General features: G+C 43.6%; 1 protein-coding gene across 10 annotated transcripts in view; it reads right to left on the reverse strand.

Annotated features, from left to right (window-relative positions):
* The window catches only part of EIF4G3 (eukaryotic translation initiation factor 4 gamma 3), a 440,166-nt gene that overhangs the window by 170,351 nt on the left and 251,000 nt on the right, over positions 1 to 18,815 (reverse strand). For 8 of the 10 annotated variants that reach the window (XM_084651415.1, XM_084651413.1, XM_084651411.1 and 5 more), the window contains 2 exons: positions 17,201 to 17,323; positions 683 to 791 (listed from right to left, as the gene is read on the reverse strand). In XM_084651415.1, the coding sequence (XP_084507541.1) occupies positions 683 to 791; positions 17,201 to 17,323 (232 nt within the window). The remainder of the gene's footprint in view (positions 1 to 682; positions 792 to 17,200; positions 17,324 to 18,815) is intronic. The other 2 variants (XM_084651414.1, XM_084651418.1) reach the window with 1 other exon arrangement.

An 18,815-nucleotide genomic window follows, 5' to 3' on the forward strand; every position in this document is an offset into this window, starting at 1 on the left:
TTGTGGGAAGGAACTTGCATGCAGTGTCTCAAGTCCGAGGATAATTTCTATTTTAAATACAAATTTTAAAAACTCCATTCATATTTTTTTAGATACGAGAAGAATTAAATTTAATCATTTTCACCTGCACAATTTGAAAATAGCTCTAAGTAGAAAGTGAAATTTGGCAAGCCTTTACTGCACAATTTGCACAATAGCAATAACAATTTTCTAATTAATATCTTCTACAGATGTACTGAGGATGCTGGCAAGACATGATGAACAAACAGCTCTACAGGAACCATTACGATGTGGTGGGTAAGTGATATCTCTGTGGCTAAATGTATGTTTAAATGATTTACTTAAGAAGTTCCTCTGTCCAAGTGACCATTTTATTGGCAATAATTTTGCTGGTTTTGAAGAAAGGATCGTTTGGAGAAGGAAAAAGGAGGTTCACACTACCAGCTGCTCTGGAACAATGTTTTGGAAGAATGACTTTTAATGAAACAGTTTTTACTCAATTCTGTTTGCCAAATTGCAATGAATCTATAAATAATACACCAGCTTTGTCAAAGGCTCAAAAGAGAAGCTTCTATTTCTGGTACTGGCCACCCTGCTTGCTTACAGATGTATAAAAAGTCAGACTTATAAGAGAGGAGACAAATGACTAAAAATACCAGGGAAAAAATATCCATTAACAAACCTTGCTTCGGGTTGCTAGTTGCAGTCACAGGAGTGCTGGTGGCGAGATGAGTGTTCTCCACAGTCCCGTAAACCACAGGGCTGTGCTCTGGGACCTGGCTGGACAGCTGCTGGGATTTGAAGTACAAAAAAGGGTGATAATGAGCATGCGAACATAAAAGCTGGCAACATGGAACACAAGCAAGCAAGAGGGGAAGACAAGAGCAGGGTGGGAGATAAAAGAAAAGCAAAAGGCAGGAAAAAAATATACACAGACCAATTGAATAAATTCAAAAAGTACATGGGAAGGGGAGGAAGGAAAAAGGCAGCAGGAAAAGGGGGGAAAAAGACGATTACTATTAACAACAGCAAGAAAAGACAGCACTGCACAGTCATTAATACACTTCATTCATCTATGTTTCTTCCAAGTACAGCAGAAATGCTCCTGGTAATAATTTTCAAAAACTAGGGTACAATCAGATCCTCCCCCCCCCCCCAAAAAAAAAAAAAGCTGTGTAAAAAGAACTGGCTAACTCCATTTGCAAATGATCAGCAATTTCAAAAATCTTTGATATTTTTTGATCAAACCATTAGAAAACATTAGAATTTGCAAAGACAAGTGTGAATAACAAAAGTCAAAATTTTGACAGATTTACAGCAGGCCTGACAAAAGTTACATATTTTTAAATGGCCAGATTAAAAATTTAGAAGTGGACAGAAAGCCACTTGACCAGGACTGAGGAAATTCCAGGTACAGCTTATCTCAGAACAAATATCTTCACCATCACCACTACCATCTATCTGACAGGACAAATAAATGTTCACTCTGGCAAAACACTGAAATCAGATGCTCTTCTGGATTTGGGTTGTATTTGTGGAGATAACAAAGCCACAAAAGCCAGCATCTCCCCTCAGAAATCTAATAGAAACTTTTTATGAAACTATAAATGACAATATCAAACCCACTTCAAACCCACTCCAATTTTTCAGAGCAGGGCTCTTTTGCAAGTTACTTTGTAGATGGATGGGGAAAATGTTCCTATCAGTAAATCCTCCTTAAGGCACAAACCAGAAACCACATGGGGAGAAAAAAATCCAACAAATTTAACATTTATCATTTTAAAAAGCCCACACTTTTGCTTTGCAATGTATATTAATTTCTGATGTAGTAGCTTCAGTGTGAAGTTCCCATCTACACATCTACCTTCAGTGACATCTCAGATGGGGTATACTAAAAAGCTGTGATCTTCAAAGGAGTTGGAGGGAGCTAAGTGCCCAACTTCCATTGAAATTAAATATCATTTGAGTACCTAACTCCCTCAGGCTCTTTGAAAATTGTAGCAGAAGTCTAAAGAAAAATTCTCTCTCTAAATTCCTTAAGGTAGAATCCATTCCGGCACCTAGAAAAATAAAAGAAGTCTGGGAGAGATTCATTTTTATATTGTTTTCAGATTCTGAGTGTACATCTGGGTACAGCTGCGACGTTTGTCCAACAACAAAAAATAATGGATAGATGCATACACAAACACACACAATCAAACACAGGTTCTAACATTGAAAGGAGGTTGTGATGTGCACACTACAGTGCCGGAGTCTTCATTGGAAAGAGAGGTCTTGGGTACAGATTAATAAAATCTTCAGTAGTATTGAAAACTTCATCATACGAGTTTTCCCTACTAAACTAAAGGCCATACTCCTTATGGAAATGAGGGTGAAACCCAGATGCTTTCAGCAACATTAACTTCTGAAAAAAGAAAAGGAGTACTTGTGGCACCTCAGAGACTAACCAATTTATTTGAGCATAAGCTTTCGTGAGCTACAGCTTACTTCATCGGATGCATGGAAAATACAGTGAGGAGATTTATATACACACAGAACATGAAAAAATGGGTGTTATCATACACACTGTAAGGAGAGTGATCACTTAAGATGAGCTATTACCAGCAGGAGAGCCCGGGGCGGGGGGGGGGGGGGAGGAGAAACCTTTTGTAGCGATAATCAAGGTGGGCCATTGCCAGCAGTTAACAAGAACGTCTGAGGAACAGCGGTGGGTGGAGGTGGGGGAATAAACATGGGGAAATAGTTTTACTTTGTGTAATGACCCATCCACTCCCAGTCTCTATTCAAGCCTAAGTTAATTGTATCCAGTTTGCAAATTAATTCCAATTCAGCAGTCTCTCGTTGGAGTCTGTTTTTGAAGTCTTTTTGTTGTAATATGGCGACTTTTAGGTCTGTAATTGAGTGACCAGGGAGACTGAAGTGTTCTCCAACTGGTTTATGAATGTTATAATTCTTGACATCTGATTTGTGTCCATTGATTCTTTTACGTAGAGACTGTCCAGTTTGACCAATGTACATGGCAGAGGGGCATTGCTGGCACATGATGGCGTATATCACATTGGTAGATGTGCAGGTGAACGAGCCTCTGATAGTGTGGCTGATGTGATTAGGCCCTATGATGGTGTCCTCTGAATAGATATGTGGACACAGTTGGCAATGGGCTTTGTTGCAAGGATAGGTTCCTGGGTTAGTGGTTCTGTGGTGTGGTGTGTGGTTGCTGGTGAGTATTTGCTTCAGGTTGAGGGGCTGTCTGTAGGGAAGGACTGGCCTGTCTCCCAAGATCTGTGAGAGTAATGGGTCGTCCTTCAGGATAGGTTGTAGATCCTTGATGATGCGTTGGAGAGGTTTTAGTTGGGGGCTGAAGGTGACGGCTAGTGGCGTTCTGTTATTTCCTTTGTTGGGCCTGTCCTATAGTAGGTGACTTCTGGAAACTCTTCTGGCTCTGTCAATTTGTTTCTTCACTTCAGCAGGTGGGTATTGTAGTTGTAAGAATGCTTGATAGAGATCTTGGAGGTGTTTGTCTCTGTCTGAGGGGTTGGAGCAAATGTGGTTGTATCGTAGAGTTTGGCTGTAGACGATGGATCGTATGGTGTGGTCTGGATGAAAGCTGGAGGCATGTAGGTAGGAATAGCGGTTAGTAGGTTTCCAGTATAGGGTGGTGTTTATGTGACCATCGCTTATTAGCACTGTAGTGTCCAGAAAGTGGATCTCTTATGTGGACGGGTCCAGGCTGAGGTTGATGGTGGGATGGAAATTGTTGAAATCATGGTGGAATTCCTCAAGGGCTTCTTTTCCATGGGTCCAGATGATGAAGATGTCATCAATATAGAGCAAGTACCCTACCAAATCCTGTGGAATTGTGAAGGAGCCTCTGCAGGCTACAGGACAGGTGTGGGGAAAATGTGGTTTGGTGAGCATGATAGTGAGCCACTTGCTCCTCCCTTCTGTACCTCCTGGCCATAATGTCAGCATCTCTTTCCCTCTTCCAGTGGGACTAAAAAAGATCAAGCCTTTGTGAAGCTGCTGCTGCTGTTTTTGCATTATTGATATACTGAAGAGACAACATTTGAGGTGTACACTTAAAAAAATTCAGCAAATATCTATTTTTGGCTGCCATGTCTGACCATTATTGAAGAAGAAACTAATGCCCTTCTAAATATTACATTATATATGCTTATCATTCACACTCAAAAGCAGTAACAAGCAATAAGATATTACTGTTAAAAAAGGCAGAATGGTAAACAGACATAATGCGAAGGGGAGCTAGTAGTTTCTTGGGAACAGTTAAGTTTTCCAAAAATGAAATTTACAAAGCTGGCTAGGCCCTGGGTGAAGAACTTTTTTTTATACTGCAGCCAGGCCTGAATGAAGCCAAATAAAAGACATTTTACAGATTAACTGATTTCAGTAATGCTTTCCTCACTGTCTGCCTGGATTATCAGCTTAATTAAAAAAAATCTACATAGAAAAATATTATGGAGAATGGGACTAAAAGCAACAGGAGCCAAATGAGACTGGAGAAGGACAAGAAGTTTTTAAAAACTGTGAACTATTTGGGTTCGGAAGGAACCATGTTTTTTTAGAGGGTTGGAAAGCACATTGTGGGAATTAAAACAATGTAAATATATACATAAAAATAATGATATTAAAATAAAGCATCCTCAAAAGGTGAACAGTTTAAAAATTCAATATTTAGAAGGAGGATCTAGTAGTAAACTATTCAAGTATCACTGTTATGACTTACGATGTTAAAAGAACTTTTCTATGCAATTACCTTCCACCTTGGGTTGTTGTCCTAGCAAACATATAAGGCAAGAAGGTTTGGTCATCATTTGGATGAGAGACTCTCTAGGAAAACCCAGGGTGTTTTTGGTTCAGTAAAGAGTGCTCTTCCTTATAAGCAGGGATCCTAGAAATCCATTTGCCGCGGAAAAACGCAGAATTTGTGTTTTTACAGAGAATCTTGAGTTTTTACATTGTGTGAAAAAATAAAAACGTATATTAACTAAATTTTACTAACAGTCTCAGTGTCATGTATTCAATGCACATGACCTCCCACACTTGTAACTGATTTTCGCTTCCAGCATATAGAGGTTACTCAGTGATGTATAGGGGTTCATGTTTTAATGCATCTCAAATTTCACTTCAGCCTGCAGACATGAGTAATTAAAGTTATGGAAAGATGCCAAAAAATTTAAAAATCACCCCCTAAAGACCATGTCACAGAGTTTGGAAAGTACAAATTTCACATTGATAGTAGTGTGCTGTTCTGTACGCAGCAAGGTGTGGATTATGTTCAAAGGCAGACAGTTGTAGAACACATGGAAAGCGCTAAACATAAACTGAATGAAAAGAAACAAAAACAAGAGGCTGAAACAGCAGGGCTATCAACAGTAAAGAAACAATGCTCTGTGACAGGTTTCAGAGGGGTAGCCGTGTTAGTCTGTATCAGCAAAAACAATGAGGAGTCCTTGTGGCACTTTAGAGACTAACAAATTTATTTGGGCATAAGCTTTCATGGGCTAAAACCCACTTTATCAGATGCATGGAGTGGAACATACATTAGGGAGGTATAAATACACAAAATATGAAAAGATGGAAGTTGCCTTAACAAGTGAGGGGTCAGAACTAACGAGCCAATTCAGTTTAAGTTGGAAGTAGGCAATTCTCAACGGTTGACAAGGAGGAGTCAAAATCACTTTTATAGTGTTAATAAGGCCAATGTAAACAAGGTGGCCCATTTCAAACAGTTGACAAGGTGTGAGTATTTACCAAGGGGAAATTAGTTTTTGCAAAAACAATGAGGAGTACTTGTGGCACCGTAGAATCTAACAAATTGATTTTGTTTCTGTAGGATGGGTCAGTGGTAAGCATCAAACTTGCTTAAAAATTGTAAATATATCAATAAAACATTACGTTCAACTGATACCTATATATATATATATATATATATATATACTGTTGTTAGGGAAATTAAAGTTCAGCATTTCATTTTAATTGCGGAAAATCATGGATTTTAATTTTTTTTATTGGAGAATTTTGGTTTTTTTAATTACAGAAAGCTAGGATCCCTGCTAATAAGTCTGTATTGAACCTATGCCTCAGGCTGTGTTAGTTTGTATTTCACTATTGGAAGTGTGGGGTTTTTGGCTGGTAAATGAAAAGTCTTAATTACCTGTCAGAAAGTGCATGCTGTCAGATATATTATAATAATAGTACTTGCTCTTGAATAGCACCTTTTATCCAAAAACCTTAAAGTGTTTTAAGAGAATTAGACAAACTAACTAAACCTCACAAGACACAAGATGCACCAATTGCACTATCCCCATATCACAGATGAGGAAATGGAGGTATGGAGAGGGGAAGCGACTTGGCCAAGATTGCTCATCAAGTCACACATCAAGATTGCACTCTGGGAAGAGTTTCTATCCTCACACCCGGATCCCTGTTCTACACACTAACTAAACCACATTACATTAGTTGGAATTTGGGAATTACATTCACTCTACATCCCTTCTCCTTGCAGTTTCAACTGGAATACAATATTCTGTGCTTCCTGTCCTAAATCACCATCTAGTACAGGGGTGGGCAAACTACGGCCCTGGGGCTGCATCTGGCCTCCCAGCCATTTTAATCCGGCCTTCGAGCTCCCGCTGGGGAGCAAGGTCTGGGGCTTGCCCAGCTCCAGCTGGAGAACAAGGTCGGGGGCAGCTCTGTGCGGCTCCCGGAAGCAGCAGTGTGTACCCCCTCCGGCTTCTAAGCCAGGGGGCTCCGCTCCACACCCCCAAGTGCTGCCCCCACAGTTCCCATTAGCTGGGAACCGCAGCCAAAGGAGCTGAAGGAGCAGCACCTGCGGATGGGGTAGCGTGCAGCAGAGCCACCTGACCGCACCTCCGCATAGGAGCAGGAGGGTGGACATGCAGCTGCTTCCAGGAGCCACTTGAGGTAAGCACTGCCCTGAGGCTGCACCCCTGATCCACCCTCCCCACCCATACCTCAACCTACCTTTCCCAGTCCTGATCCCCCTCCCACCCTCCAAATCCCTCAGTCCCAGCCCGGAGCATCATCCTACACCCCAAACTCTTCATCCCCAGCCTCACCCCAGAGTCCACACCCCCAGCTGGAGCCCTCCCCTGATCTAGTATCGTAACAAAGGGTAAACAGTTGCAGTGCTCTGTCTTAGACTGCTGAATTTCAGTTATGTGATTCCTATATATACAGGACCAAATTAATTTCCCCCTGTGTGGATCCACTTAGGCCTGGTCTATACTACAAAGTTAGGTCTACATAAGCCACCTTGCATTGACCTAATTGTGCCTGTGTCTACACTTAAATACGTCTCCCACTAACATAAGCTATCCATTATGTCAATACAGTAACACTAACTCCTTAAGCGGCGTTGAGCGATGGTCAATGTACTGAGGACAACACAGCATGAATGTAGACACTGCACTACCTATGTCAACCATAACAGTCTTCTGGGCAGCTGTCCCACAATGCCCAACATTGACTGCTCTGGTCGCAATTGTGAACTCCATTGCCCTGGGGACAGGGAGACTAGAAGCCCTGCTTTTAAAACTCTGTGAATTTTTGAAATGCCTTTTCCTGATTGTCCAGCTTGGTGAGCACATCTAGCAGCTCTACATTGTTACATGCAACTGCTCAGCTGATCATGCTGGCTCCATGTTCAAGACACACTTCAGCCTAGAGTAGACAGGAGACATTGGATCTCCTAGGCCTGTGGGTAGAAGAGGCTGTGCAAACAGAGCTATAGAGCAGCTGTGGAAACACGGACATCTTCGAGTGGACTGCACAGGGGATGCAGAATGGGTAGGAAAGGGATCGGCAGCAGTATGTCGTGAAAGCGAAGGAACCATGGCAAGATATCCGAAGGCCAGGGAGACCAAGAGTCGATCCAGTGCTGCCGGTTTTACGAAGAGCTGCATGTCATATTTGGCAGAGACCCCACCATCACCCTGCAAACCACCGTGTTTACCACCGAGGAGCCCGAGTCACATGTCCCTGGTGTGAACAGCAAGGATGAGGAGGTGGAGGAGCAGGACGGGGCATTTGACCAGGGGGTCCAGCTATGCTGTGAACCAAGACCTGTTTGAGACTCCACTGCAGTCAAGTCAATCCTGGCAGCTGAGCACAGGCAAGCCTGATACAGGGGAAGGAACCCTGGGTAAATGTGTAAATGTACTTCCCATTACAGTGATGGTGCCCCAACTTAGCAGGACACAGCTACTACCTTATCATTAATTTACTCATACTACAAGAGATAGCAGTACAACAAGAGAAGTACAGTTATCTGATTTTCGTTTCCCTGTAAAGTTGTGGGAGGGAGGGCATGCGGACCAGTTTGTTTATGTACACAGGGATGTCGTCCCTTGAGCTCTTCTGAGATATCTCGATGAAACTTTCATGGAGGTCCTCTGCAATCCTCTTCTGAAGGTTTCTAGGAATGGCAGACTTATTTTTCCCTCCACAGTAAGACACTTTCCCACACCAGTTGGAGATAACTTCAGCAGGCATCATGGCAGTCAACAGGCTAGTGGCATGCAGGCCTGGGCAGATTTGGGACACCAGCAGCAGCTATGCTTTCTGTCCCTCAGGAACGAGATATCAACTAAAATCCCCACCCCCTGTGGAAAATGGTACCAGCATTCAGTGCCATTGCCCTATACACACTTTCATGCAATTGAACAATTCCCTCCTCATTTCTCTCACCCCTGGAGGGCCATACTCACCATGGCTGGTGCTTTGCATGGTACTGTTCACAAGCACTCCAAAGCAAAAGACTCCATCAGCATGTCTTGTTTAAAACTTTAGGCAAGCAAGAGAAGGGAGTTCTGAATCTCTTAACTTTTGCTTTCTGTTGTGACTAAATCATAGATCATAGAATATCAGGGTTGGAAGGGACCTCAGGAGGTCATCTAGTCCAACCCCCTGCTCAAAGCAGGACCAATCCCCGATTTTTGCCCCAGATCCCTAAATGGCCCCCTCAAGGATTAAACTCACAACCCTGGGTTTAGCAGGCCAACGCTCAAACCACTGAGCTATCCCTCCCCCCCAAATACTGACTATACTATAATATACCGACTATAATACTATACCGACAACGGTACTTCTGGGTGTTTTATCTATAGCTGCTGCTGGTGCGGCCTGGAGGGGTTCCCCTTTCATACCCATGGAACGCCTGAGCCAGTTAAGGAGGAAAAAGAAGGGGACTTAAGATGACATGTTCAGCGATATCCTGCAAGCCAGTGCTACATCCTCCAGCAGAAGGCCTGGAGGATGAATATTGCAGACTGTGTGAAGAAGGAAAGAGCATCTAAGAGAAAGACCCAAGAGTCCCAGTAGGAAAAGGATAGAGAAATGCACCAGCAGCAAACAGATGCTGCAAACTTTTCCAGACTTACAGGGTCAACACTCCTGGGATCGCCTCCCTTTACAGTCCATGGAGAACTCCCGTATAGCACCTCCCTACATTCCACATAGCATCATAGAAGATTAGAGTTGGAAGAGACTTCAGGAGATCATCTAGTCCAATCCCCTGCTCAAAGCAGGACCAACCCTAACTAAATCATCCCAGCCAGGGCTTTGTCAAGCCGGGCCTTAAAAACCTCTAAGGATGGAGATTCCACCTCCCTAGGTAACGCATTCCAGTGCTTCACCACCCTCCTAGTGAAATAGTGTTTTCTAATATCCAACCTAGACCTCCCTCACTGCAATTTGAGACCATTGCTCCTCGTTCTGTCAAGCATATAGCATCAGGTACCACATCCCTACCCCTGTCACTCCACACTGGGGAACAATAAGGACAACCACAGCTTCACATACACTGACCTGAGAGCCTTTAGTAAGGGACCTTGTCAAAGGCTCTCTGAAAATCTAAGTATACTATATCCACCAGATCACCCTTGCCACATGCTTGTTGACCCCCTCAAAGAATTCTAGTAGATGAGAAATGATTTCCTTTTACAAAAAACATGTTGACCCTTCCCCAACATATGTTCATTGAAGAGCATTCCCTTCTAAATCTTCTTTAGTCAGAGATGTTGACTGAGATGAGAAGACGCCTTGAGGACAGGAGATATAAAAAGCAGGGAAGGTGCAAAAGCATACAGAGCAATAGCATCAGGGCAGTTATACCTGTCTTTTGGATGAGAGCTACATCTCTTGTGAATCTACGTGTTCAGCCACTTAACTTGGTGTGAAAAAATTACTCTTTGGGTTGAAATTTCTCATGTTTGTTATCAGCCCAAAGGTGGTTTTGAGAATTTGGTAAATATGGCCTTTCACTTCATGAAATTTTTCAGAAGCTTTTTCTGATCATCAAAAATGGCTTCTTTTTAAAATTTAAAAAACTTGCCAGTGGTTCTCAACTGTTTTGGGTTCAGGATTCATTTGTAAATGTTCATGGCCTGTTGCGACCCAGTAAGTAGACAGGGGGTGGAGGCCCTGGAGTGGTTTTGGTTGGGTCCTGTCCCCCAGGGGATTATGTCCTGTCTGGCACTCACACCACAGTGGCAGCTCCTTCAGGTCCTGTATTGTGGAGCTGGCTTGGCTTAGCTTGGCTCGGCTCTCCGCTCTGGGCATTGCAACCTCCAGAGTTGAGGCACTACTCAGGTTTGGTCCTGCCCCTCTAAAAGACCAAATTTGTGAGAGTGGAGGTATGACCTGGTTCATATGGTTGCAATGCCACTCACTCAAATTTGGCCTACCTGACCCATCCTGACGGCTGGGCCAAATCTGAGTGGTGCTGGAACCCCAGAGGTTGCAGTGCCTGGAGCAGCCACCATACTGTATTATGCCTGGTATTGCCACCCTTACTTCTGTGCTTCTGTTGGCAACGGCGCTGCCGTCAGAGCTGGGTGGCCAGAGAAGAGAGAGGGCTGGAAAGCGCTGAAGGCAGCGCCGCCGCCAGCAGCAGGGCGGAGGGGTGGCAATACCATGCCTTCTGCAGGGCTCTGCCCCCTATCGTTTTCCTCGTTATTTTTCCACACCTCCCTACCGCCCCTCCTCAACTTTGTGCCTTGGGCGGCTGCCCTGCTCACCCCACCCCAGTTACAGCTCTGCTGCCACACAACCCTTGGAAACATTCTGGCGACCCAATTTTGGGTCCCAACCCACAGGTTGAGAAACCCTGGTCTGGACAACTTAAGGATACCATGCTTTCCAATAAATCTATTTAGGGGAAGACCTATTTTTAGATAACATACAATTAGTAAAGCTGATTCCCTGTGTCTAGCAGGAGCTGATTCAATGCAGCAAAGTGACCTGACAGTATAAGATAATATCCTAAGTCCTACAATGCCTCTTTCCAGAATCCATGGGCCATGCAACCAATTAGTTGGGTCACACTTCCTGGTGAAGCAACATAATCAACAAAGCAGCATCAGCATCTCTTAGACAACAAGAAGTGAAATAATCACTAACAGTATCAGCATCTCTTTGTTTGTTCTATGGGAATACCATTACAAAACTTACTTGGTGTGCATATTGTGTCCCTCCCTCCCCACCTCACTCCTCTCCATTAGTTCCAAAGCTATTTAGCTGGTGTCTACAGTATTCCTGAAAAGCTATGAGCTAGAGAAAAAGAGCCTACATGCAGAATCTTCTGAGGACCAAACCCCCAGGTCCAGCAAAACCTTTAAGCCACCTTCCTGCTCCTCTAATCCTGAGGCTGACTGGGAAATGAACTGGCCCCCAGTTTAACTTAGAGTTGGCTCTTGGCTGCTCTGAATTGTGTTAGTTAGAATAGTTCCCTAGGAAATGCTCAGCTGGTTGGAGCACAGAATGCTCTGCCCCTTTTCCCCTTCTACTCCAGAACATCTACGCTTGGTGAGGTGTGGGGAAAAAATGAAGATAGTATAGACCCAGCAACATGGCTTTATGCCACATGGGGATTTTCTTAAATCAGGAGAATTGTCAATTGCTCTCTTAGGGCAGTTCTCCTTCCCTTTTGTACCACCAGAAGACAGAATCTGGGGCCATGATCATATTTTATTTCAACAATACTGCTCCAAATTGCATTTTTCAACAGTATAAAGAATACACCTCTAGCCATGGCAGTTCATTACAATATGCACTTCAAATACATGTCAGGGCTACCAGGATTTTTTGGTCTTAACAGTTCTCTTCTGGCCCTGATTCAGGGCTGAATGTAGCAAGTCCTGGACATCAAATCAAAGTCATTTTTGCTCCTGTTAGTGGGTTATTCACATGAAATCGAGGTAAGGAGAATCAAGAGGGTAGAGCAATTGGAAGCTGGACAGCTCACTTTTTACTGGGGAAATCAAGAGAGAAGAGCCGGGAGAAGGGTCCATTTAGGTTATTTATTCTTTTTCCTTGGTTAACACCAAAGTGTAATATTAAGGTTGAGAATATATGCACATAGGAGTCGGAAAATTCTTCCGTAAAGATTCCCACAGGAAAGTTAACTTGGTCACACTGCAAGAATATATTAAAGCACATAGTTGACAGCACAAATTAATTCAGTATAAATGTGTCATATGGACTTTTCTCTCCTTTACAGTGCTTCAGTGGAATAGTCACATTTTTATATTAAAAATACAAGATTCTCCTTTATAGGGTAGAATCATAGAACCATAAGGTTAGAAAGGACTGCAAGGGTCATCTAGTGTAACCCCCTGCCAAGATACAGGATTTGTTTTGTCTAAACCATCCAAGACAGATAGCTATCCAGCCTCCTTTTGAAAGCATCCAGTGAAGGAGCTCCCAAAATTGCCCTAGGCCAGGGGTGGCCAAACTTTTTGGCCTGAGGGCCACATCGGGGTTCTGAAACTCTATGGAGGGCCGAGTAGGGAAGACTGTGGCCAAACAGCCTGGCCCCCACCCTCTATCTGCCCCCTCCCACTTCCCACCCCCTGACTGCCCCCCTCAGTACCCCTAACCCATCCAACCCCCCCTGCTCCTTGTCCACTGACTGCCCCCTCCTGGGATCCCATGCCCCCAACTGCCCATCCCCTATCCAACCCCCCTGCTCCCTTTCCCTTGACTGCCCTGACTCCTATCCACACCCCTGCCCCCTGACAGGCCCCCCAGGACCCCACCCTTTATCCAACCTCCCCTCTCCCCGCCCCCTTACCATGCCGCTCAGAGCACCAGGACTGGCAGCTGCGCTGCCCGGCAGGAGCTTGCAGCCCTGCCACCCAGAGCACTGGCAGCATGGCAAGCTAAGGCTGTGGGGGAGAGGGGTCAGCAGGGGAGGAGCCGGGGGCTAGCCTCCCCGGCCGGGAGCTCAAGGGCCAGGCAGGATGGTCCTGCGGACTGTAGTTTGCCCACCTTTGCCCTAGGTAGTCTGTTCCAATCTCCGACTGTTCTTACAGTTAGGAAGTTTAATCTAAATCTGTTATGCTGTAGTTAGCACCCATTGCCTCTTGTCCTGCCCTCTGTGGCAAGATGGAACAACTTTTCTCCATCTTTTTTATGGAAGTTTTTCAAGTATTTGAAGACCACTATCATGTCCCCCCTCAGTCTCTTCTTTTCCAAATTAAACAAACCCAGTTCCTTCAGCCTTTGTTCATATGGCTTACCTTCCATCCCTTTGATCATCTTTGTCGCTCGCCTCTGGATCCTTTCCAGTTTCTGCACATCCTTTCTATGCACTGGTGACCAAAACTGGACACACTACTCCAGCTGAGGCCTAACCAGCACCGAGTAGAGCAGTATTATCACCTCCCATGGCTTGCATTCAATGCCTCTATTAATGCACCTGTGACACTCTATATCTCAGGGGAGTGCCCTGTAAACCCCATATTCATCATTTACATATAATTGTGATATTTCAAATAAATCATGCCATTTGAGGTATTGTGGGAAAGGTTATGATCTGCTAAATGCCATTGTTCTATCTAAATATGTATATCATTGTTGCATATGAAGTTATGAGATTGTGTTGTATGGCTGTCACTAAAATATGCTGTGAGCTGGGGAACTGCCCAGATATTAAATCCCCAGAGACAAGAATGAGGGAGCTAACCAATGGGCAGGTGTCGAACAACCATTCCACAGCCATTTTCCAGCAAGGGAATTACAATTCAATGACTCACAAGGCCACACCAGGGGAATTGCTCAGGCTTGCCAGGTGCTCAGACATGCCTGGTTTTATGTTCTCCAAGCACAAGGAATAAGGGCATAAAATAGAACACAGTGGCCCCATGCTTTGCCTTTTCTCCACCCCCACCTTTGCTGCAAACAACAAGAACACTCAGAAGACTCCAACAGAGGAGACTGGCCTAGGTTTCAAGGGTGAAACCTGTGCATTATGAACTGTAACATCTGGAAACAGCTAAGAAAACCGCCTGATTGACATACTGCCGAGTGTCTTACAGATTTAAGATTTAGATTGTGTGTTTATTTTCTTTGATAACTAACTTTGACTTTTTGCCTATGCCTTATAATCACTTAAATCTATCTTTTTGTAATCAATAAACGTATTTTAACATTTATCCTTACCAGTGAGTTTGACTGAAGTGCTTGGTAAATCTGCTCAGGTTACAAAGGCTGGTGTATGTCCACTTTCTATTGATGAAGTGTTGAACTAATTAATAAACTTGCATTGCTCAAGAAAGGGTTTTGTACTTTCTTGAGCAATGCAAGTTATATTCCTGAAGTACAAGGCTGGGAGCTGGGGAGATCTGGCTGGTGCCTTTCTCTGTGTAATTCATGAGTGGCTTGGGAATCATTCATGCTATCTAGGTGGGTGTGGGGCTCCACATGCGGTTGCACTGAGTAGTAACAGCACCTAGAGGGGTTTGCTGCTTGCCAGCAGTAAGGCATTGAGACAGACTACCCAGAATAGTGAGAAAAGGAGGCACAGCGGTCCCACAGTCCCAGGTTGCACCTCTAGATCCCATCGTAGCACCATAAAATTGCATTTGCTTTTTTTGCAACAGCACGCCATTGAGGACTCATGCTGAGGTTGTGATCCACCACAACTCCCAGATCCTTCTCGGCAGTGCTGCTGACAAGCAAATTATCCCCCATTCTGTATTTATACATTTGGTTTTTCTTCTCTAAGTGTAGTACCTTATGTTTGTCTTTGTTGAATTTTATTTTGTTGTCTATAACTAGGGCCCTATAAAATTCACAGTCCATTTTGGTCAATTTCATGGTCATAAGATTTTAAAAATTGCAAATTTCATGATTTCGAATATTTAAATATGATATTTCACGGTGTTGAAACTGTAGATGTCCTAACCCAAAAGGGGATTGTGTGTGTGTGTGTGTGGGGTCACATTGTTATTGAGTGGGGGTGGGGAGGCGTGGTGTTGTCACCCTTACTTCTGCGCTGCTGCGGGCAGCGGCACTGCCTTCAGAGCCGGGCTGCTGGAGAGCGGCGGCTGCTGGCCGGGAGCTCAGCTCTGAAGGCAGTGCCGCCGCCAGCAGCAGCGCAGAAGTCAGAATGGCCTGGTATGCTATGGCCTTACTTCTGTGCTGCTGGTGGGGTGATACCTTTAGAGCCAGGCACCTGGCTAATGGCCACCACTCTCTGGCCACCCAGTGATGAAGACACTCCAGAAGTAAGGGTGGCAATACCGTGACCCCCCTACAATAACCTTCCGACCCTCCCCCCCAACAACTCCCTTTTAGGTCAGGACTCCCAATTTGAGAAACACTCGTCTCCCCCGTGAAATCTGTATAGTACAGGGTAAAAGCATAAAAAAGACCAGATTTCATAAACAAAACCAGATTTCATGGTCTGTAATGCATTTTTCATGGCCGTGAATTTGGTAGGGTTCGATCTATAACCCAATTCTCCAACCCCCCGCTCCCTCCCCAGCTTTGTGCATCTGCAAATTTGATCAGTATGCTCTCTATTCCTACATCCAGGTCATTAATAAAGATGTTAAACAATACCAAATCCAGAACAGATCCTTGTGGAACGTCCCTCCAATCTGACATTTCATGAATAGTTACTCTTTGTTTGTGGTTGTTTAACCAATTATGTATCCACTTAATGGTAGTTCTGCCAAGCCTGCATTTCTCCAATTTATTTATCAGAATGTCATGTGGGACTGTGTCAAAAGCCTTGCTGAAGTCCAGGTATATTATATCCACCGCATTCCCTCATCCACCAAACCAGTTACTCTGTCAAAGAAGGAAGTCAAGATGGTTTGGCATGATTTGTTCTTGGTAAATCCATAATAGCTGCTAGATTACCCCTTAATCCTCCAGGTACTCGCAAATTGAATGTTTTATACATCCTTCTATTAGCTTTCCAGATATCGAAGTCAGGCTGACTAGTCTGTAATTCCCCAGCTCCTCCTTTCCCCTCTTTTTAAAGATGGGCACTATGTTAGCCCTTCTCCAGTCTTCCGGGACCTCTCCTGTCATCCATGAGTTTGAAAATATTGTTATTAGTGGCACCGAGATTTTTTCAGCTAATTCCTTCAGTACCATTGGGTGAATAGCATTAGGCCTCACTGATCTGAATTCATTCAAATTGGTCAGAAGATCTCTGACGTGTCCTTTACTTATCCCAATCTGCATCCCTTCCCCAATATATCTATGGTAAATTCACTAGTCGTTCAGTCACATGTTATTCTTTGTGAAAAGACAGATGCAAAGTTGGCACTGAGCAGGTCTGCCTTCCTATCATCTTCCATTATCAGCTCACCTTCTCCACTGAGCAGTGGACCCCCACTGTTCTTGATCTTTCTTTTAGAAACAAAGCAGTTACTGTAACAATGCTTAAAAACAACTCCTGATAATGTCATGCCAAAGCTGGATAGGAAGTCTGTAAAAGCAACTCTTCTCTGAATATGGGCTTGCAAAAAATTACCAAAAACTAGCTAACAATAACCCTTAAATGGCCTATTTATGAAAGGTTTCCAGAGTAACAGCCGTGTTAGTCTGTATTCGCAAAAAGAAAAGGAGTACTTGTGGCACCTTAGAGACGAACCAATTTATTAGAGCATGAGCTTTCGTGAGCTACAGCTCACTTCATCAAGTGAGCTGTAGCTCACGAAAGCTTATGCTCTAATAAATTGGTTAGTCTCTAAGGTGCCACAAGTACTCCTTTTCTATTTATGAAAGGATCATTTAGATATCCGAGGTGATAACGCACCTAGTGTGAACGGAAAATACAGAAACTGGCAATAGCAAACAGCGAAGTTCAGCAGACATTAATGACAAAAGCTGACATTACTAGAGCTCACCATCTTATTACCTGAGGAGGGGTAGGTGTGGGGGTGGGTCTCACAATGGGAGGCGTAGGGTTCCTGCTGCCTCCTCCAGACATTATTTCTTCCGTTATATCTTTGCCCCCCTGGTTTGGATCCCGGATTCGGATCTACAGAATTGAATAGAGAAATACTTCAAATGGGTATTCCCATTAGACACCATGCTAGGGAGTATAAAGAGAAGGAAAGCATGCATAAGTCATATATTTCCCATTACACTAAGTATTAAATACAGTGTATTCTCTGTCAGCCTATGCCACACAAATCAGATCTACAATTGCAAACTGACATGGCTCTGATTTAAGATGGCATTCTGTGGGCACAAAGAAATGAAGCTTATTTGAATAACTGTCAACAAGATGATAAGGCACTCATCAATCATCACGATCAGGTCTAAATGTGAACATCTCTTCCAAATCTTTCCCAAATCCAGAGAAATAGTGGAACAATTAAGAAAAGAAATCAGCCCATGATGGTGCATGACCCTTTAACTAAGGGGTACCTATTCCTACTCTGGATTAAATGTACCAGACACTTACTAGCCAGAGGACTAAACTGTCAGTCAGAGGTAGATACAAAAGACAAAGGTGAAGGTCCATGAGCAACACTCTGATAAGAAACCTAGTACCCCCTAAGGTCCTTATATGGTCCCTATCGCTACAGTATCTGAACACCTGATAACCTTTAATGGATTTATCCTCACAACACCTCTGTGAAGGAGGGAACTGTATTATTCTTATTTTACAGATGGGCAACTGAGGCACAGAGAGGCTAAGTGAGTTGCCCAAGGCCACACACAAAATTTGTGGCAGGACTGGGAATTAACACCGAGTCTCCTGAGTCCTAGGTTAGTACCCTATCAATCCGTCCTCTCCTCCCAACCCCAGCTGTGGAGAATGGGAAGGATCAGGGATATTGTGAAACAAGCAACAGCAAAGAAAACACAGCATGAAGGTTTTAATAAAATGGAACACAATGCACATACTACATGATTCATTTTGTAATCATACTTATTCCTCAAATATATAAAAGAACATATATTGTCCCAAAGAAAACATTAACAATCCTGCAAGTAAGACAAGAACACACCAATCAAGCCCTCAACCTACTAACAATTTACACCTACTACTCTTTTGTATCTGCCCTGAGATACTGATACACTTTGCCTTTTCAGCACCAACCTTGTTATACAGAAGTCTTGAATAAACTAATCCATATATATTGAACATACACTCAATCGACACTTAGTTGGCTGGACAAGAATGCAGTACTTTCAAAAGTTGACAAAATCCTACTGTCTTGCTTTGAACGATTTTACTTCCATAACACTGCTACTGTAACTGCAACTCACATTTGGGGTAGAAATCTAGATCTTCAATTTAAATGCAAGATGACAAAAAGATAGGATTGAGGATGAATCATAGAATCATAGAATCTCAGGGTTGGAAGGGACTTCAGGAGGTCATCTAGTGCAACCTCCTGCTCAAAGCAGGACCAATCCCAAACTAAATCATCCCAGCCAGGGCTTTGTCAAGCCTCACCTGGAAAACCTCAAAGGAGGGAGATTCCATCACCTCCCTAGATAACGTAGTCCAGTGTTTG

The sequence above is a fragment of the Lepidochelys olivacea genome, assembly GCF_965140295.1.
Source record: "Lepidochelys olivacea isolate rLepOli2 genome assembly, chromosome: 18".
Taxonomy (NCBI): domain Eukaryota; kingdom Metazoa; phylum Chordata; order Testudines; family Cheloniidae; genus Lepidochelys; species Lepidochelys olivacea.